The sequence below is a fragment of the Parambassis ranga genome, chromosome 4, assembly GCF_900634625.1.
Source record: "Parambassis ranga chromosome 4, fParRan2.1, whole genome shotgun sequence".
In the NCBI taxonomy this organism is placed as follows: Eukaryota; Metazoa; Chordata; class Actinopteri; family Ambassidae; genus Parambassis; species Parambassis ranga.
The window spans coordinates 7,440,393-7,462,113 of NC_041025.1; the positions used below are offsets into that span (position 1 = coordinate 7,440,393).

Genomic DNA, 21,721 nt, shown 5'->3' on the forward strand with positions numbered 1-21,721 from the left:
AATTCTCAGTCTTCAAGTTGAAGCTGAAACATCCACTCAGGTTTTGCATGTATGTGTGTGAGCAACTTCTCACTTGTACACTCCACAAGGTTCTTATTAGCCCGTGAGCGACACACAGGACTGCCGATGAGTGATGTCATTGGTCCCATTATTCAATGAGTGCTACCATCTGTCTGTCCCCCCCTGCTACACCACAACCCAAACACTCCTCTCAAGTATACACACAGTGTGCATTTCACGTCCACTCATTTCCCCTCGCTCCCTCCAGTTCTCATTGCCCCTCCTTCCACTTCCTTTCTTCCTGTGCTCTAAGCATTTTTACACTTTTAGTCAATATTCTGGTGCAGTCCAAATGCTCTCACACTCTCAGCCATGCAGTCCAAGTACTCACACATGCAGCCTACATGTTTTTAAATTACGCCAAAACAACATGGAATGTGCAGCTCTTTACCTTAATATCCGTTTCCCATGTGTTACAAAGCACATGAAGAACAATCATTAAGCTCTGAGTTCATTCTGTAATTAACATTTTAAGAGTGAGCAAGTAATGGCTATCAGGTGTTGTCTCCTTATAAAACTGTGTGTTTTGGGGTCATTTGGTACATTTATTCACACTTTCATCAACAACTGCACTTAACATGAAGGAGGCCAGAGTTCTTCCGATGCCTCAGTGCAGGTGTCCTTACTTGCCAAAACAAACAGCACCTTCCGACACCTGCTGCACACACAGGCAACAATATGAGGGTGTCCTCATATTGTTATACAGAGACATGTTTCTGTGTCTCTGTGTGACTTACATGTTTTCGCTCAGTGGCCTTCAGGGACTTGGCAGGGTAGTAGTAGAGCTGGGTTCCACAAAGAGCAACCCAATATTTGGTCCATGATGCCACCTGGAGGTACACAGTAAAATCTAGTCACACACTCTGCGCTAGTCATTGAAAAACTTTTTACATTGTAGAATCGCAAGGACCAATCAGAGAGAGACTTTTTCCTAATGTTAGCAAACAGTAATATAACACAACTTTACCACAGTATCATAGACTTACAGAATGGGCTAGTATTTCACACTTGTTGAGAACTATAAATGTGACATTTTCATAGGGGGCTAATAATTTTGTCTCCAACTGTAAACCCAGTTGAAATGGTCTGGGGGAATATAGGCCTAAGTGCTTAGCATATGTTGGAGCACAATTCTGGGGATGATGCTGGTTAAGATTTTGCTACTGACTCATCAAGGTAAACAACTGTATCTTTGAAGTATCACATTTCAAACATGAGTATTTGTTTTAAACACAGTTTTGTGTTTGTTTATTCAGTAGTAATTATGTCTATATGCAATTTATTTAACTGTGCTACATCACAACTGATGTAGCACACATAGGGTCACTGCCCATCATTCAGGGAAATGACAGGAAGGAATATTTTGGTTTGGGGAATGAACAATCTTTTCTTGTTTCTGCTTGGTTAGGAGCCTGACGAATGCAAAATAAGTATCATGTCCTATAAAAACGGAAAACTTGAAAAACTAATACAGAAAAAACATAAATTTATTAAATGGGGAGAAAAGGAAAAGGGACTGAACCCATAAATTAATACTCGTGGAGAGAGAGAGACTGGCGGGACTGCAGGAAAACCTTCTGCCTTGTTACATCATCAAAGAAGCTTGTAAATCATCCACTGCACCTCTGACAGTTTTAAGTTATTTCAAGAATATAAAAAGCTTCATATTTGTTTCCAGCCAAAACAGAACAGAATCATCTCAGTGTATGTATGGTACGAATCAGTACAAATCTAGCTCAGGTGAAGCAAATGTAACGGGAAGAAAAAGTACAGAAAGAAGAGGAAGGAGAATAAGAGAGGAGGGCAAGAAACTGAAATATTTTGTAGGTTGAAGAGTCTCCGAGGTCCTGTCTGTGCTCAGCAGACTGTATTCATCGGCCATGTGATCTGAACACGTAAGTATGAGCAGCGCCATGCATGTGAACGGTTGATTCCTTTACTTGAGTGTGTGTAAGTGTGTGTCTCTGTGTGTGTCTGTTCTCACTGTTGGTTTCTTGCCCTCCTTGAGCACAGTCTTCCGTCTCAACACCCCCTGGACGGTGACAGCTCCAGGGTACAAGTGAACAGCAAGCTCCTCCGACTCAGCAGAGCTACAACAGGACAAAAAACAAACATTAGACGCTGTAAAAGATGCACACAAGTAAACATGCATGTTCTCATGTGCCCCAACAAATCTCAGATCAAATCTGAGACCATTTAAAAGTACAGACAGATGCAATCTCAAATGCTACCTTAACCCTGCTTTAAGTGGAATTAATTTTTTTTAATGACACCTTTTTCTTCTTTTACAGGATTGATTTTTTACAGATATAAATCTTAACACTGCAGAAAGGGGAGCAGAGAGGGGCAAGGTGGCATGCAGATTGTGTCTGTCTGGAGGATCAGAACTGGAAGCTCATAGCAGGAGCCAAGTGAATCCTGGTAGACAGAGAGAGACAGAGAGACAGAGAGAGAGAGAATCCAGAGTCCAGCCCTAACCACAAGGGAAGTTTAATATGCAACGTCCATGAGAATTGGCTTTAATAATCCAGAAGAGACTGTTCCATTCTGCTTTAGGAATGAGGATGTAACAGTTTGTTTCCAGTGACACATGGAGTGCCATGTGACTGTGGAAACTCATTTTTAGCTCCAAGCTGTGAAATACCTTGGAAACTCGTCTTAAGATGGAGTCTAGGTTGACTAAAATCTTGGGATCGACAAAGATGAAATCTGGAGCACATTAAATATGAAGAGCTTTTTTAGGTGCAGTAGCGTAATAAAAGCTTTTAATATGACTTTGTGCTCCAGTTATTAACTTCCCAGATCCAGCCTCAGTTGCCCTGTCTGTTGAGCCAACACTTGAGCATTAGCAGCCTGACGTGGAGTGTCCTCCATCTGGACGTTGATCTCAATGTGAGCGTGTGAGAGACAAACATGCAAGAAATTGAAGAATGCAGATAATACACATCATAAGATAAAGATTCAGGACACCAAACAATTCCTTTTCCCTCCACCTCATTTGTGATTTCTGTGCCACACGCACACACTCTTATGTCACACAAGATTACCCCAGCACTACACACACTCTAAGCACCAGCACACAGCAGCCCCTGGAAAGGGACTGAGGGGCGGAAAGTGAGGGTAAGAGGGTCAGTTTGGTTCAGATTGAGTAGGTTCCGATCGGGATGGTTGTACCTGCTGGGCCTCAGGACTCCTCTGTAGGGGATGCGGGACACACGGGTCACTGGGCCCAGAGAGTGATAGAACCGAGTCCTGTTCAGAATAGGATAAGATAGGATAGAACAGGATAGGGGGCATGGGACACTGTTAAGGCTGTGTGACTGCTTGGTTTATTGCGGTTTTCCTTTAAACTGCATGGGTTAGAGCTAGATGAGCAGCAGTCATTAAGTTAGAGGAGTTATTGATGGATGTGTGTTTAGACAGTTATTGAAAAGAAATTATAGAAATGGTTAGGGTTGGTTTCAGGCTGAGAGGTTTTTTTTTTTTTGAGGTCTGGTTGGTGTGACTCCAGATACTTGTTGGCACAGGGAAACTAAAGGTTAGAGGAGTAGCAATTTATACAATTTAGGCTGCTTAAGCAGAAGCGTCTTTATATCTTTGCTAAAGGCTGAGAGCAACTGGGAGGGATGAGGCATGATGGCCTGCTGCAAGGCTCAAAGCAAGGCTGTGTATGGCATGTGCGTGTCCGTTTTAGCAGCAAATCATTTGCACAAAGGTTTTGTCTTGAAGCTATTAAAATGAAATGATCACATCAGGTATGGCAGTGTTTTATGGAAGGCCTTTTGCGGGTGGATATGATGAAAAATCACCAATAACATTAATGTATGAAGGTTACCTCTCAAATGCTGGCCAAGACATCTCTTCACTGAGCTCAGAGCCCTCACTGCTCCCTGTGTACAGACACAAAGCATCAGAAAAAAAAATCACTGACAAATCACACTGTACACCCAGTCTATATGTGTGCATGTTGAAGCTTACCAAGTGAAATGCCACTGGACAGAGTTGAACTCTCAGCTTGTCCCCTGGTAGGACTGTGGCTCTCCATCACACTGTCATCCAACAGATGGCGAGAGCCAGCATTGGGAAATGTAGCACTTTTAAACTCTACTGTGTTCATCTTATGGATGAAACTGCGGAGAAACAGAGAGGTATTTAGAGATTAGAAGGCTCGCTCCTTCTTTGCCATCAAAACTGACTGAAAAACAAAAACTGACTTATATCCCAGGCTGTGACACTTCCTGTGTCCATAGGGCAACAGGTTCCTGGGAGACGGAGGTGTGCCTGGGATTCTGGTTCCTTCAGCTGCCACTGTACCCTTACGGCCACAGAGAGGAGATGCTGATGCTTCCTGACCTGGAAGACAGATGGGAAGGAAAGCACATATTTACAAAGCAGGAATATTACAAACAATACAGCTTTAATGGCACATTTACTGCCTCACTGGAGGACACTCTCGAACTTACCAACAAGATCCTCTTTTGACGCGTTTGCTCGTGGTGTGCTGGTGCCTGGCTCAATCTTCTGTGACAACCTAAGAAATTGGTAATGGAAAAATGCAACAGTCTGGAATAATCGTGGAAACAACACAAACAAGTAAGTTAAACAGGTTTAAATCCTATTTTGATCATTCTGAAATAGCTGTTTAGTGAAAGCTTTGTTCCCTCTTGTGTTTATCTAAAAACGTGCTGTGTATGTTTTCCTTCTTACTTGTAATTATCATCCTCCACAAACTTCTGCAGCTCCTCGATATACCTGACTGAGTTGAGATACTTCTGTACATGAGGCAACACCAGTACATCTGGGAGAGAGAAGATCCTTACATTAGAATAAAAACACATTTGATGTTTCCAACATACTGTATGGTGGCTTTATGTCGGCATTGGTGCTTTTAAGTGAAGGATCTGATTACTTCTTCCACCACTCATTTAATAAAATATACAGGTCATGTAAATTTTACAGATTTGTGATTTTTCATTGAACATATTAAACAATAAACATTAAAATCTTTTAATCTTTTTATCTAATCCTGAATTCATGTAAAATAATAAGCCTATTTTATGCAGTGTCTCCATGGCAACAGGAAATGAAGTGGCAAAGTCTCCAGCCTTTGTGCCAATTCCCTCCCCTCCTTCAACTTTTAAACTCAGATCACAAGAGAAGACTACATGAGACTAATCAGTTGCCTTCCTCCAGGATTAAATGTGAGTCTTACCATAGGTACAGGATCTCTGCAGGTCTGATATGATTCTGAGAATGTTGTTCATCAGGTTTGATCTCTGTTCATTCTCTAGTATGCTGCCCGTGGAAGGATAGGCTGAGTCTATGTATGTCAGATCAGACAGGTACATACCTGAAATAAAATGGAAAATGATGCATGCCTTAAGTTATGAATAACACACAACTTTCTTCCCTCATGCACTCATCCTTCAGCGAGCCAAGGACCCTGGTGTCAGCCAAATGAGGACAGCGTCCATCTGTCGGGTGTTATTTTAACTGCCAATTGGGAACACACGGGTTTTCCTGAACAAACTCACAGAACTCGGCTCATTAGACAGAGAGTATGTAGACACAGAAAAGGCTGGACATCATAAGAGAGCCAGATTTCCTTGGGTGCATGATGCAAGTGTCACGCAGCTGTGGGTTTCTTAGTGTCAAGTCCAGCTGGTAATTGCAGATTCCTAGTCTGACATCACAAGGAATAAAGTACCCAGCACAAACATGCCTATTTGCATATACTCTGCTCAAGTTTCAAACTAACTTTTTGTCTCTACTCAACTCTCTACTCTTCTCCCGATGGACCTTAAATGAGAGGGCTCAGTGGATGACTGATCTTCTCTTGAGGCATTCCCACCAAAGGCCATTTCTCCCCCCACAGCTCCCTCTCGCTCTCTGCCTCTTTTTGGCATACTTGCAGCAGAGCTGAGATACTTAGTTTCTCATTACATAAATATTAACATTAAGAGACAAACCCAGGAGCAGCTTCCCACCATTCTGAAAAGGAGATTAACAAGCTTCAGCAGTGAAGCGATGGTGTGCTTTTCTCGTCTTTCCCTCTCTTTTTTTTCTTGCTCAATGTTTCTTTCACACGCCACAGCTCAAGATTAAGTGCAGATGTACAAAAAGTTATCACATAGTAGACTACACATCCAGAATCCCTTGTCTTTCTTTGGAAAACAGTGTAATACTTACAGATGTGTATGTAAACACATGGGCTAAACTAAATCCAAACTCAATGCTGCAAGACCAGATCTAGCAGATAAAAAAGGTCAAACCCTATCTTACAGATTTTAAGCAACACAAAATCTGTTAGAATCCGAGAGAAGCAGAGAGGGAGGGAAGACCTCAAGAGTGAGAACAGAAAAAGCAGTTTACAAGACTGGGGGGGGGGGGGTGTCATGTGAGAGATGGGAAGAAGAAGAGGAAGAGAGTGATCATGAGGGCTTAACTGCTATGGCAGCTCATCTGTGAGCATGTCAGGGATAACACCAGTTAGTTATGCACAAATCCATACTGCCTGGAACCCCCACAGACAGAGACACACTCAGTGAACCTGAGCACACACCTTGTATGTATTTACATGTAACGATTGATTAGATGAAGGAATGTGGTGACAAAGCCAAGAGAACACATCCTCCGTGTACTCTTTTAAGTTGGTTATCTAGAGATCCTTTATATTTTCCAGCTCAAAAGGCATGCCTCAGACTCCTTGGCATATTGAGGCAAAAGACAGTGGTGATAAGGAGCAGACGAGCTCAGACTACACCTACAGCAAGTATTAAACACTAGAAATCAGTCTTATCTAGCTGCTTCTGTCTCTGGCTCTCCCATATCCAGCTGTTCTCTACAGGAAAGCACACAGAAACCCCAGCAGCATTGAAATCAGCTCTTCCTGTTGCTAGAGGGGGAAAAAAGGACAAAGGGGTCAAAGCAGCTCGTGTCTATGTCCTAAACTCGACTTTGAATAAAATAGACCTCGACTCCTTTCACTTAAGTGGATTCTTCTGTATAAGAACCATGAAAAAAAGTTGTTGAGGATGTAAAAATTTAATGAGGCTGCTCTGTTATTCTCTTTTCTGTCTTTTTTCCCCCCATCAGAGTGACATCAGAGTAGGCCGGGCAACTCCAAAAAAATAGAGGAAGAAAAAAAAAAGGCAATCTCCAACTCCCACACCCTCATCCCCCTTCTCCTCCCCTCTCTTTCTCCTTCCCCTCCCTCCTCTAGTCTCCCCCATCCTTTGTGAAAAACTCAAGGCATCAGTGGTTTGAGCTCATTCTGCTGAAGTGGCCGGCTTTTGAACCATGCCCCTGCCTGAGCCTGAGGACAACTAAGTCTACAGAGAGAAGGACATCTTTGGAAAGCAGCGCCTTGAGTAAAGCCTTATATTGTGATCTGCAGCAGGAGTGAGTGGAGAACACCTCAGAAGACTTGGGACAGAGGGAGAGACAGAGAGATGAGTCCTGAGCACTGCAGCTCGGTGAAGACACAGTACAATACACACGTGAAACTATAACTGCAGGACAAAAAAAACCTAACACTACTGGTAACAAAAAGGTAAACACTTCTTGAGTTTATTCTGTTTCTGATTAATTTTTTGTAGGGTGTCAGCAAGATAGAGAGATACTGTGTGTAGGTGCATGTATGAATGTGTGTGTCTGAGCAGCTGTGAGGGCTCTCTAGCTGAGAGGTTCGAGAGGTTAGGACATTTCGTGACTGGAGGTTGCGGCTGCAGACAGAAACGTTTAGCAACGCTTCTCTGGCTTTCCTCTGGAGTCTCACTGGGACATACTGCGTGAAGCATGCTGAAAACTGCATCAAGTGTACATTTAACAGTATACAAGAGTAAGTAAGGGATGCAAAGAGAGTGTTAGAATCTATTTTGTTGGTAAAAAAAAAGTTGTAACAATGTTTTGTATGGTGATATATTTATTATTCAGCATTTCCTGTGTGTAAAAGCTTACATCTGTTAAAATGTTTATAAATAACATCTGTTATTGATCAGGTTAACAGAGGGACAAAATTTGAAAGACTTGAACTTTCTCTGACATTTACATTACAGCCAACCTGGGCAAATACACAAACCAGGAAAGCAGGGAAATAAGCAGAGACAAAAAGTGGGGCATTCCAGCAAAACACTTGAGGGAGACTGATCAGATGGGGAGATTTGAGCTCTGGAGTCAGGCTTGTTTATTTTTTCTTGGCTTTTGGTTTCCTAATACAGCACCATCTGGGTCTGGCTGCTAACAGGGGTGCAGTGATGAAACCAACTTGACCAGGTGGAGTTAGATCAATAAGACCACATATAATGAGGTAATGACAAGTCTCTCAACACATGCTTCTCACAGTGAGATAGTGAGATCCTACACTGAGGTGCACAGAACATGCCTTGTGAAAGAACAGACTTTCTTGAGGAGTCCCCTTCACAAGGTCATGTTAGGGGATACAATATAAGCCAGCTTTAACCACATCCTCTATATCTATGTTTCTCATGTCCCCTATGGACATGAGAAACTTAAGTCACAATTTTACAATGATAGCAAACGCTTTGAAGACTAATAACATCAATCTGCTGCACTTCCATATCACCAACTCGCAATTATCTTCAAGTGTTTTCACTTACATCCTGGTCTGTTGGTGGGATCTGTGGAAAACATTCTGTTCGCTACAAAGCCACATCTGTGAATGCTGTAAATGACCATGGGAGACTCACACAGACCTTCAAAAAAGCCGGAGTTTGAGTACAAGGCAAAATGAGAGAGGGCTAAGAAAACATTTCATGAGCTTGCTCGTTTTTTCCCTCAGAGTAATAAATCATAATATCAATACCTCCAATAACTCTGGCTGAGACACAAGAAAAAAAGCTAAAAAGATAAATAGGAGGCCGGAGCAGCTGTCGGAGGCATATCCAGGACATTCCGTGCTGGAGCTCCAGTGTTTGGCCTTTGGTTTCACCTGAACCTCAAGTACACAGGGGGCAGGCTTTAACTGGGTCACTGCTACCAACCCACACATAAACTAACCATTCTCTTAACCTCCACCTCAGGCTTTAAATCACATCAGAGCATCGGTTTGAGTGCTTTCTACTCAAAGTTTTAAAACTCCCTTGACAAACCAATAAATAGCAATCAGGTAGTGTATGGTCGGGCTGTCAAAGCCAGTTAGCCGCTGCCCTCCTACCAGCTGTCCTGTCACAGAGTATGTTGTAACGCTGTAGGGGATTGATAGCTTGCCCAGCCAGCACCGACCAACTGTGGTTTTTGGGTGATGGGCATGGATCCAATGGTATCTCACTGTTTAACCCAAGCCTGTGTATCAACCCCTCAAAGGCACAGATGTGTAAGGAATAGCTCAGCTGATCTTATCTGTAAAAGAGATATAGGAGCAAGACAAAGATAACACATGTTGGGCTTGGGCTTGCACAAAAACATTGCTCCTGCCCTGCTGACAGGTGGCTCATCCAACCACAGAGAAACCAGCTGGACACATTAAATCTCCTAAAACTCTACTTTATGTTCATACGGCCAGCTGTAGTACTCTATTCTGCGTAAAAAGCAGAAGGGCGGGGGGGTGTCTTTCACTGCAATGTGAAGCTCACTTAAAATCCCCTTAATGAGAGCTTGGACACAGCTGAACAGACAGGTCAGCATAGGGAAGAAGAGGTCAGCCAGGAGGTCGGGGTAAACAGACCAGAGGAGTGGAGGCACGTAACTAAGTAGAGCCAGCGGGTAATGAGTGTGTAATCCTGAGTGTGTGAATTGATGTGCTCTTCCTTGTTGATTCAGCTAACAGAAAGCATGTGCTGCCTGAGGTACGAGTTGCGAGTCAAGAGAAGAAATTTAAAATCATGTAGGAAAGTGTATGAGCCGTTTTAAGTGATCTCCTAAATCAGAAAATGTACAATATCCAGCCAAACAAACACTTATACTGTATAAATGCTGCAGCTTCTTTATACTTCCTCCTCCTCCTGATCCTCTCTTCCTGAGCCTCCTGATGTTTGTCTGTTTGACATCTTAGAAGCAGCAATCGATCAAAGCCAAGTATCCATTTCACAGTTAAATTGAAGAGATAAGCCACCTGAACGGGTGAGGTTACAGCTAATCTGTCATTACTGGAGTAGTTTAAGAGGATGTCCATGCTGCTATTTGGAGGATTAATATCAAGACCGTGTGTGCACATATCATTTTAAAGCATTTGCAGCATGGGCCAGGCTGTGTGTTTGTTCAGCAAAGGGGGAGGTAAGAGTGAGTGTTACGGAGTGATCAAGGAAGGTGTTGGAGAGCTGAGAGTCCTTATCCCGACTTAGTTATGACAGACAATGAGGAATGGCCTTAAATGAACTCTATCCCCCTGACCAACAGCAGATGATTGTAAGAGTGTTTGTGCATCTATGTGTGTGTTGTGCATAAAAAGAGGAAAGGGGAACCCGCTTTCCACAAAGACCAATTGATTGCAGGGGTGGGGGGGTGGAGGAAGGGTGCGGCTGGACTGCCTAATCCCACATACAGACCTCTGACCCCAACATCAGCCCACATGTTTAGAGTTTCACTACAGAAGAGGGAAAACAGATGAGGGCCGGTGGGGCCTCAAGGGAGTTTTGGGAGCTCAATTCTCTCTAAAATAGCATCATGAAAGTAGACAATCAGTAGCTAAACAAAAAACAGACAGCAGCTGTGTACACGCTAACCTCAGGCTAACATCATCTAAAATTGAACCACTTAATTTAACACTATTTCAATTTTAAATTCTAGAGGGAATATTCAGCCTCAGTTTTTGGTTAAGCTCATAAAGGTGAAAAACTGTGGCTGTTTGTATCTGTCCTGATACCCACATTTCCCATTGGCACAGTTTTATGAGGAGAAATAAAACAGCACGCTTTACTCCACTCTACTAGTGGCAGTATTTAATATCTGGCCATTTTGTTGATGAGGTTTTTATGAGTTTTTCTTTGCCGTGTTAGTGCTCTTCTCGGTGTGTATGCTGTTTGGTTTCCTTTTGGGTAATTGTTTTGTAATGTCAGTACTTTTATTACTTTCCCGCTCCGGCTGTGTTCTCCTGATGGTTTCCTAGCTGTCGGTTCTTCTTGTTGCTCTGTTTACCAAATGTTTCAACATCCACACAACGATAATGTAGAAGCTGTCGTATTAACAAAAACAGAGGCCTGTGACATCAGGTATTGATAAAACACAGGAGGGGAGTTAGTCTCTGGCTCTGTACTGACAGCAGAGCTGGCAGAGATCCATGTTGTCATGTAAAGCAAGGCTGCTGTTTATTGTTGCTGTTTCTCTACTTCTTAGGTCAAATCGAAAAAAAACTCTTTTACTCATTCTCATTTTGTTTTTTACTTCCCCCCCACTTTTTTCTGACCTGTGATGTGGACACAGTGTTGTGCGTTTCGGGCATTTTGGACATGTTGTGGGAAAGTCTGAGGGCCAGATGGGAGAATAGAAGCACAGGGATTTTGAGACTGGGAAATGCATTGACTATAAAAAACACAAATGTCCAAGTAATTCCCTCCCTGTTATAAAACTGCAATCCATCAGGCTACAGACTGACACATCAGAATTGGTAAATCGCTGCTGGAGACACAGAGAGACATTGAGCTCAGAAACACACACACAACACAAACAAAAATTGACTCTTGCTCACTTTTCATACCTGATGACATGGATTAAGATGTCTGTACCAAAAAGGACTAGTTGAATTTCAAAAATTCTTCTTCTTAAATCAAAAGCAGCCGTTACTGCCCTGAAAAGCATGATGCACTCTCCACATCCGTTGCTTTTATCTATTCTACGTTATTATCTGATGACACGGCTTAATCAACACAGTATGAGCAGATGATTTGCTCCTTTGAGAAAAACCCCAGTTACATGTGTGTATATTTTGAAGTACAGTATAATGGTCTTAACCCCTTCTTGCCTCTAACCACACACCTGCACTGAGTCAGATTACCAGCAGGCACCATGTTTAGTAGTGACATGTGGCAGTCATTCTGAGGTAATGACCACCATTTTTTAAACGGTTCAAATGATATGTTTCCTGTCTCAAAGTAACATAAACAGCTGTCTTGCCTAATGATTTCTTTGCTAACCTCCTCTCTTGGAACATGCAAAAAACACTTATACTTATTTCAGTCTTTTCAGACTCATCAGGCTAATCAGAGCTAATCAGCATTACTGTACATCAGCTCCCACACAGAAACCCAAAGCAGACAAAAGCCAGTTTCCCTCTAGACTGAGTGTGTGGTCACTAAAAATAAAGCAAAGCAAGTGAGTGTGCTACAGTGTGCTACAATGTGTGTGTGTTTGTCTGTTGGAGAGAGAGAGAAAGAGAGAGCGAGAGAAACAGTCTAGAGGCCTGTCGGCATGGCACTGGCTCTTTAATATTATCAGATAAATCCACCAAAGCCTCAGGCCTCAATCAACATTTGATTCCCTTGATCAGGAGATAAATTCAGTAAGTACCAGAGGAGCTGTTCATCTCAAACTCTCAAAATAGAATATTAACACAAAAACCAACACTATGAAACAAAATAGTATACAGATACAAAGTGTATTTGAGTGACAGTGTTTAATGGGTTTACAACATGTATACCCAAAAGGCCAACATTTCTCAAAGTTGGAAGAAGACTGTGTGGTGAAACGGAGGCTATATACTATGCCTTTGTATTGTCCAATAAAGTAAAAAAGACAGGCAGAAGAAGTGAGGACAAAAAACACCATTAGAGAGTGAGAACCCAGCAGTGCAGTAAGAAGACTCACAAGATCCTACTGTTGCCAAAACACAAGGCAGTCAGAGCTGACTGCTGAAATCCTTTTTAATCAGACAGTGTTTTACCGGCCTCATATGAGCATTGTTGAATACGCAAACTGTTTGTCATTGATGTAGAGCCAATAGGAAATGTAATAAATCTTATGGCTGTCAATGAAAACATTTGTTTTTGGTGTGCTGTTTGTAGTGACTTCTATGTGTCTGTATTTGACTGCAACTGAGGAGTAGAGGGAACACCAAAGAGAAAGAAAAGAGGAAGGAAAGTATTTATAAAGGGAAGAAAAGGAAAGTGAAGAAGAGGGGGTTTACACAGAGAGGAAAGCAATGAAATGGAAAGAAAACAGCCAGAGAAGAGAGAGCAAATCTGTCAAGAATAAAAGGTTTAAAAAGGAATGGCAATATTTTATCTATGCAAGGCTCTGCCTCGAGATATTGTTTATGACGCCTGGCCAGGCAGGGAAGAAGGGCCATGACCCACTTTCTACCGGTCTTCTATCTTTAAACTACGACTGCCTGTGCTATCCTTTCAAATCTTTACAATTTGTTTCTGTTACACCCTGTCACTTCCCATCTCCTTTTGTGTGTTGTCTGTCCACAGTTCAGTGCTCTTCTATTTTCTGATTGCAAGCAACATACAGTGCCTCACTATGTATTTTATATATGTAATACTTAAGAAGTAGGAGCATTGTGCCTTCATGCCAATACAACAAATATGCATCACTGGTACACATGATTCAAAAGTGCACACCACCTTACTGGCTTTGTGGTGGAACTTGTCATAAAATTGACCCAAAACAAGAAGAAGAAACTGCATGGATTTATACTGAAATACTGTGTTCTGTAAATAAACATGTACAGGGTTTAGTGGGTTTAGGGTTTGACTTTCTTCTTCTTGTATCTGAAAAGCACCAGATGTGTGTTATTGCTGGCATGATTCCCCTGTCACCTCTGCAGAACCCGTACAGTTGGTCAAGTAGGGCAGCAGTACTGATTGCATGATTACATTAAAACTGCCTCTCTCCTCTCAGCGTGCAGATACTTTCTGTACCGACTGTTACCATGGTATCTAAAGGAACATGCACAGGCATACAGGTCTTCCTCTCTTAGGTGAAAACTTAATGTTTTCCGCTTCAAGCACTTTTGCTGAGTATAGTTATGAGTTATTAAGGACCTGCTCTGCTTGTTCTGAGGAAACACTGTAAACTTCACAACACACTAGTGACCTCTTAATGTCTTAATGTCTTTGATATGTTGCCGTTCCATGAAAGAGGCGAGGCCCCTCGTACTCAGAACAACCACCAAGAAGGAAACCAGGCTCAATAAGACAGGGACTAAGAGAAGGGAGGCAAGAGAATAGGAAGAAAGAGAGAAGGATGACATGAAGGATCCCATGAATGGCATGGGACCTGGAGCAGGTAATAGCTGACGGATGAGTGGTAATGTTGCTCATCCTGTTTATGCCCCTAAACTCTATGATAACAACAGCAAAAATCTATCCAGAGTTAAAAAGAGAGGACACACTGAAGCAACTGATACTGTTGATCCTGCTGTTAAAGCCATTAGTAGCTCTCACTGAGGTCAGCAAGGATATAGTACCTGGTTACGCTGTTAGACACACTGGCTGAACAAAAACCCACAACCATGAAAATGAACGTCCCTTGATAGTCATGCATACATAGTTTCAATCATACTGATACTGCTTACACACACCATCAAGACTGGAAGCCGGCATGCTCAGAAGCACACGCACCAACAGTTCTGCAGTTCTAACAGTAATCCTGTCCCCTCTCAACACTGTTCCAAGTGACAGAATTGCCAGAATTCCTGTAGAACCACAATGGCGTCATATTGGAGACATACAGCCTGAGTTTTAGGGTGGAGGTAGGACTTAATGATGTGGCAGCGATGAAGTGGATTAGGAGGGCTCGACAGTCTTGGCCTTCCACATGTTTCGGCTGGGGTGTTAAATGGAGCAGTGTATACATCTGTGAAAGTGTTTTTGTGAATGTGTAGCACATCAGCGGGGAAAAGAACGTGGCCCAGGAGTCACCGCTCAAATCACACACGGCTGTGTTTTGCACATACTGTATTGTTTTTGGACTTCTTCTCACACCCTTGACTGTCTGTCCGTGGGTGTCCCACAGGGAGCTGTGTTTTACTTTGGTAGGAGCTCTGTGCAGGTGTGGGAGAATGAGGTCAAACATCTAAAGCAGGCCGTGGACCTTTTTACAGGCCATTCTGACCTGTGTTGTGGTAAAAAGTACTGGTAAAAAGTGACCTAAAACAATGGCAAGGCTATTGGCACTACAAAGAACAATACAGAGCATATTTACTGCAGTTGAATAATAATCAAGGTAAATCAGGCATCTAATGTTTCTTTTCCACTCATTGACTGAGTTTTATTAGTTAAAAAACTTGGGTAAGGTGACTTCTACCGTACAGTTGCGGTAGCATTCAACATGTTGACAAGACAAAATGATGAGTTTGCAAAAGAAAAGAAAAATCTCATTCCTAGACTAAGGAAGATAAAAGTACCAAAGATGAAGCACAGGCAGCAGCCAACATTTCAGACCTTCTTAATAAAGGCAAACCTACAGGACCTCTGAAAAATGAAGTGTCTGTCAGCAGGGGAACTAACTAAGATCAAGAGCAGACCTGGCTCAACAGAAAACCTGTTTTTTCTTTCACTTCTTTCGCTTTCTATGGAACAATGACGTGATGACTCTCATGCTCTGGAAAAGTGTACAATAAATTACAACCACTCACTGTCTTGTTGTTGTACAAACTGTTTCTTTAACCCCTATGGTCCTGTATTTTTTCGGGAAGGTTTGGAGGGAGTACCAGCTGTCCATATATCCAGCCAGCCAGCTGCAATGTCGGGGCTGATGTGGAGCCTGTGTGCCCTGCTCTGCCTTTCCTTCTGGGAAGGAAGTTACTGCAAGAGTTCCAGGGAAGCACAGAGGACCAAACTGCCTTCCCTCCACAGGAGTAAAAGAGCTCCCCTGGATCCTGATGCCAAAAAGTGTTCCTATACCTTCTTAGTACCAGAGCAGAGAATTACAGGTAGCAAAGATATTTTTTTCTATTAGTCTCATATGGGTGTCATCAACTTGCCCTTGCCCCCCCCCCCCCCCCCCCATTACATTAAAACCTCTCCTTGTTAATCTCAAATATCTTCTTGTTAATATTTCATATGTGTCATCAGGTCCAATCTGTGCCAGCACCACAGGCCCTGAGCCTGACAAGGACAGAGTGACCCGTATGGACATAGCAGATGTGCGGGAGGTGCTCAACAAACAGCGGCGTGAGATTGAGACATTGCAGCTGGTCGTAGATGTGGATGGTAACTTAGTGAATGAGATGAAGCTGCTGCGGAAAGAGAGCAGAAACATGAACTCCAGGGTGACCCAACTCTATATGCAGCTGCTGCATGAGATCATCAGAAAAAGAGATAACTCTTTGGAGCTGGCGCAGCTGGAGAACCGTGTCCTCAACGTGACCTCAGAGATGATACGTCTGGCTTCAAGGTACAAGGAACTGGAGGCCCGATTTGCCACAATGGCTGGAGTGGTCAACAACCAGTCCATTCTCATCTCTGCACTGGAGGAGCAGTGTTTGAGGACGCTGGGACGCGGTGAGCTTCCCGCAGTCCCCCCATTGGTGCAGGTGGTACCACAGAATATACCAGTTAACAGCCGTTTCACCAATGAAATACAGAGGGACAACAACAACCGGGCCTTCCCTCGAGGATCACGCATGGATTCACCTACTGCAAACCCTTTTGGGATTGATCCTCCACCACCGCAGGGAACACTGACCTCTGAGGGTAGGTATTGCAGGACAAAGTATTAACACTGTAAAACAATTTCATCTAATGAGTTGTGGATGGAAGAGAAAGAAAGAAACTAAATGTGTATTTAAGTAATGTCTGATATTTTTGTAATTGCTTTAATTAATTGCACTCACAATTTACTGAAGACCGCAATTCAAAATTTCTCGCAACAGTTGGTATTACTGAGGCACAGTTGGTTCATCCTTGGCATGCTACTGAGGCAGTGAAATCATACATTCCTATGATCCCTCTTGGCTGCCTGTATTGGCTGTGCTGCACTGAGCATATGTACTAAATTAGTGGGATGTGGATTAGCCCTTTTAGAACAGCAATGAAAAGACTTCATGAGACAGAAATATATATACCAACTGCAAAGCTTTAGTCAGCTTTACACTCAGCTCTGTCTTTACAAGAAAAAAAAGGGACAGTATTGTCAAACAAAGCAGTCCATCAAGTCTCAGACCCGTTCACCAAGCTGTCCAATCAGATAAAATCCTCTAAGATAGTCATCTCTGGGAGGAAAGTAGAGAAGAGCCCAGCCTAATTCTGACATCTGAAAAGGATCATCTCTAATATGAATTCAATTTGCAAGGTTAGAATGCTACTTGGAAATGGCCCCTGAGCTGCTGTGTTTTGACTGGCGATTAAAGTATGCCGGGGAATGTTGACAGGGGTTATACAACCTGATGCTAATGGATGAAATCATTTGTGACATCCCTCAAACAAAAGGGGGAATAAAAGATGGTGTATATAATTACTCATCGTAACATATTAGGGCAAAATTATATATATGATGAGAGGGAAAACGCAGGTGGCTAACATTAAGTTGCAGTAAGGTCAGGGTCATGCGGTATCAGATCCATTTCGCATATTGTACATAAACACGGACGTATGCAGCCTTTAATGAACACAGAGGTAACAACAACAACTTCTTTTGTAGTGCACTTTACATTTGATACCAACTCTCAAACTGGTATCACCACATTCTACTGATGCTGAACAATAGTAATGATAGGCTTAGTCACAGCTCAGTTAGCGCCACAGGAGCGAGAAGAGATGTAAACATGAGGTAGGAAAGAGGATTTATTGAGGATAAATTGGCAACTTGTACAGCACATAAAGATGGAGCATTCTTGTTCTTATTTCTAGGTATGACTAATCGCCCTCCATCTACTTCACCAAGCCCTTAAGGTTGTATTACCAAATCAATGCACATTAGAACTGAGAGGTCCTATTCAGCAACCTACCAATTCCCATACATAGCCTACTATACAGACATTGTCTAAGGCCTGTGGTTTTTAAACCATTATCTCTGGTGTAACAAAAATAAACCTACAGCAATGGATTGCTAGATTTGTATATTGTATTTGCATATTTCACTAGTGCCTAGATTTATATATAGATATGTTTTTCAGCAGACGGGTAGATGTAAATTATGGAAGGACAAAGGTAAAACTCAAAACCACCACAGACCCCCTAATAGCCTCTCTTTCATGTAGGTACAGTACTACTGTAAATACACAGTGCCTGACCACAGTTTGGTCTAGTTGAAACCTTTTTACACCACTATTTGATGTTCAATTTATTTTTAACCTCAGCCTGAAGAACTCAAAGCATCTGATGAAAACTTCAGTTAAAAAAAAAAAAAACACTGGGTCCCCTATGTGCTCCAACACTCACTTCAGAACTACCAAAGACCTTTAGTCCCTAGAGGTCCCTATGCACAAAGCCTGTGTTCATACTGGCTTAATAATATTTACACAGGGTTTAGGGTCAGCCACTTCAGCGTTGGGTGCAGCTTTAACTGAAGAAACTGAATCTGGGTGAATATTCATATAACACTTCAAGTGTGCAGATGCATGCTTATGTAACTTCAGACACCAAGATATTTGGAAGCTATGAGCAAGAGACATTTTCCAAAGAATGTAGCCACAGTGATACAACCTCTAAAACCCTGGGATCTAGCAGACATTCCCAACTTTCTGTTTTCTGCTTTTTTCTCATGTTTACCAGATTTCAAAGACTTCTGCATATACAGTGTGGTGTCATGGTGTATTAAACTGTAACCTTACCCTTACCCTTGATGGAAGGGTTTTAATTCGATCTTACAAGCATAACCAACTACTTATAAATTACTATTGTTTTCTCCCTCTTTTTATACAACTATCTGGTCAACCTCAGGTCCCTTCAAAGACTGTTACCAGGTGCGACAGGCTGGCCACACTACTAGTGGGATCTACCTACTTAAGACAGACAAAAATGACCGACTGATCCAAGCCTGGTGTGAGCATGGTCTTGACAATGGAGGATGGACAGTGCTGCAGAGGAGGAGGGACGGCTCTGTTAATTTCTTTAGGAACTGGGAGAACTACAAGGTAATAAAACAACAAAAATGACCTTTTTTGCACGAGGAAAAAAAAAATGTACTTACAGCACTTTCCACTCAGTGACCTGTCTCAGGAGTTCACTTAGAGGCCGCTAAGAAAGCACTTACTCCAGTAGTGTAAACAGCTTATTGGAGGATTTTCTCACACTGAAATTACAGCCAAAAACCCAATCCAGGGGCCCACATAAAAAATATACGCAATCAGAAAGCCACAATGGGCTGAAAAGGAAGTACAAGTCTGCTCACACCCCCAGTGGAAACAATCTCTTCATCCTTTTCTTCCTATGTGTCAGCCTGTGTAATTGAGATGTTATCCAGAATCTAAAGAACAAGACATGAAGGAAGAGTTTCCCAGAAAAAACAACATCGACACACGGCCTGACTTGGTTTTTCTCTGTAATGGAAAAAGCCAGATCTTCCTTCAAATCTTAAAAATTACATTTTACAATCAGTTCTTGCATGCCGTTTGGATTGGGGACAGAAATGTGCACTTGTTGTACTACACTATCTGTACAACTGCAGCCACATCACCAATGCCTTTGCCATATAACTAACTTGTTGAGTAAGAATCCAAAGATCACAACATTAACACATTATCATTTCAATGCAAAGCAGATTTGATTTTATTTCTCTTGAGGACCAGACCACTTAAAACTCAGCACTCCGCAATGAAATCATAGTAACCTCACTCTTTTACCGTTCTTGTTTTTGGATTTGATTTGCCTTGACAAACCACAGAGTAAAAAGGATCTATTCTTTCAACCGTTTCTAAACCACAGCTCCTAACCCACCAACTCAAATTAAGACTACTGATTTTGTGAACATGAAACCAAGACTGAAAACACATTTCTGCATTGTGATGTAATGTATGATGTACACTGCATGTTTGTTTCTCTCCTCTGTCCTATCCATCTCTTCTTCTCCTCCTTTACCCGGCCTGCTTTCGCCTGGAGGGTCCCTCCTTATGAGCCGGGTCCTGTTCAACATTTCTTCCTGTTAAAGGGGAGTTTTTCCTTGCCACTGTCTGCCTTCCAGTGCTTGCTTGGTGTCAAGCTCTGGGTTTGTAAGGTGCCTGCAGACAATTCTGATTGTAAAGATGCTGTACAAATAAAACTGAACTGAACTGGATTGGTGCTTTTTTCCCCCAACAGAAAGGCTTTGGCAACATAGATGGTGAACACTGGCTTGGGCTGGACAACATCTACAACTTGGCAAAACAGGGCGACTATAAGCTGTTAATAGAGCTGGAGGACTGGACAGGGAAGAAGGTGTATGCCGAGTACAGCAGCGTCCACCTGGAGTCAGAAAGCGAGGGTTACCGCCTGAGGCTCGGCACCTACCAGGGCAATGCGGGCGACTCCTTTAGTAGTAACAACGGCAAACAGTTTACCACACTGGATCGTGACAAGGATGCCTTTTCAGGTCTGGGAATGTATGAGCAAATACAAATACAGTCTGTTTTTTTATATATATTAATAAGAGTGCTTTACTTTTTTTCTTGTGTTCTTCTCTTCATTAGGTAACTGTGCCCATTTCCATAAGGGTGGTTGGTGGTACAATGCTTGTGGTCAGACCAATCTGAATGGTGTATGGTACAGTGGCGGAGTTTACCGCAGCAAATTTCAGGATGGAATCTTCTGGGCAGACTATGGAGGTGGTTTCTACTCCCTCAAGTCAGTCCGCCTCATGATCCGACCGATCGACTGAAACCTTGAACTGCGGTTTCCCCTAAATGCCCCTCAGTCTCACTCATCGTCCTTTCCCACCCATAAATAAATACTGTAAAAGCAGATTCAGGAATCTCGGCCATTGTTGAACTGTGTCTTGTAAAAAGACAGTTGAGGCAGAGACAGTGGCACAGGAGGCTAGACGATACTAACCCAAGCAGTCTGAGATGAAGACTGATGCCACTGCCCACCCTACGTAACCTCCCTCCTGTTAGTTTAGACAGTAATGGTCCATCAAGCTCCCTGGGGCTTCCTTCAATATTACTCTCCTGTGTCCTATTCTTCTCACTCTTCATGAGACTCGGTATGTAATTAAAGGGAAGTAGTCATGAGAATTCTTCTGAGCAGCTAATAGTGGCTTATTAGTAGTAGCGTTCCCCATAACATGAGGCATTAGATATACTGCGATGTTAGCAGCATAAAAATCTATGCAATTTAAAGTTGACAGACAGTATACCTGACAATAAAACCGCGAGACAATCTTGCTCAACCTACTGTCTTCTTGTTTCTGGGATATTCTGGACCTCTGGGGTTTCCTATGACCCCCAACAGAAAGTGAACTCATACAACAATGTGCTTGTTTAATGTGCATATGGCTGAGCTGGCTTTGGTATGTAAATATGTTTGTAAAAGTTAATTTAAGAGCTGTTATTCTACTCAGGCCAAATGTTCACAATGTTGTCACGCTGCCATTCTTTGTTATTTATCATTGTATTTATAATAAGTATAGTCATGACCATTTTATATGTAGCCCCGAAACAATGACAATTCTCAATTTTTTGCCATTTAGAGATACAACAATAAACAGAAGATTAAAACCCAAATGGCAGACAAACTAATTTTGAGTGAATGTTTAGTTTGAGCTGAGAATGAAGAACATGTGACATGCCTTCCAGGAAAAAATAAATCCTGCTATAAATATTAAACTGCTTTTTACTCTTCAATAA

The 21,721-nt window shown here is 42.3% G+C and overlaps 2 protein-coding genes across 9 annotated transcripts in view; one reads left to right on the forward strand and one right to left on the reverse strand.

Moving 5' to 3' along the window:
• The window catches only part of ralgps2 (Ral GEF with PH domain and SH3 binding motif 2), a 62,072-nt gene that overhangs the window by 6,079 nt on the left and 34,272 nt on the right, over nucleotides 1-21,721 (reverse strand). For 5 of the 6 annotated variants that reach the window (XM_028402950.1, XM_028402947.1, XM_028402949.1 and 2 more), the window contains exons 10-18: nucleotides 5,273-5,410; nucleotides 4,768-4,858; nucleotides 4,524-4,591; nucleotides 4,275-4,413; nucleotides 4,039-4,190; nucleotides 3,896-3,950; nucleotides 3,235-3,312; nucleotides 2,045-2,150; nucleotides 798-890 (exon numbers count right to left, since the gene is read on the reverse strand). In XM_028402950.1, coding sequence (XP_028258751.1) covers nucleotides 798-890; nucleotides 2,045-2,150; nucleotides 3,235-3,312; nucleotides 3,896-3,950; nucleotides 4,039-4,190; nucleotides 4,275-4,413; nucleotides 4,524-4,591; nucleotides 4,768-4,858; nucleotides 5,273-5,410 — 920 coding nt within the window. The remainder of the gene's footprint in view (nucleotides 1-797; nucleotides 891-2,044; nucleotides 2,151-3,234; nucleotides 3,313-3,895; nucleotides 3,951-4,038; nucleotides 4,191-4,274; nucleotides 4,414-4,523; nucleotides 4,592-4,767; nucleotides 4,859-5,272; nucleotides 5,411-21,721) is intronic. The other variant, XM_028402952.1, reaches the window with a different exon arrangement.
• Nucleotides 7,309-21,259, forward strand: angptl1a (angiopoietin-like 1a). 3 transcript variants are annotated; one of them, XM_028402953.1, is made up of 7 exons: nucleotides 7,309-7,612; nucleotides 14,098-14,244; nucleotides 15,656-15,892; nucleotides 16,035-16,655; nucleotides 18,843-19,036; nucleotides 20,199-20,469; nucleotides 20,567-21,259. In XM_028402953.1, exons 2-7 carry the CDS (start codon nucleotides 14,208-14,210, stop codon nucleotides 20,752-20,754), a joined length of 1,548 nt encoding a protein of 515 aa, XP_028258754.1. In that variant the 5' UTR covers nucleotides 7,309-7,612; nucleotides 14,098-14,207; the 3' UTR covers nucleotides 20,755-21,259. The 3 variants fall into 3 exon arrangements, with proteins under 3 accessions (XP_028258754.1, XP_028258755.1, XP_028258757.1); XM_028402954.1 differs by lacking the exon at nucleotides 14,098-14,244; XM_028402956.1 differs by lacking the exon at nucleotides 14,098-14,244 and having other exon boundaries at nucleotides 7,543-7,612; nucleotides 15,652-15,892.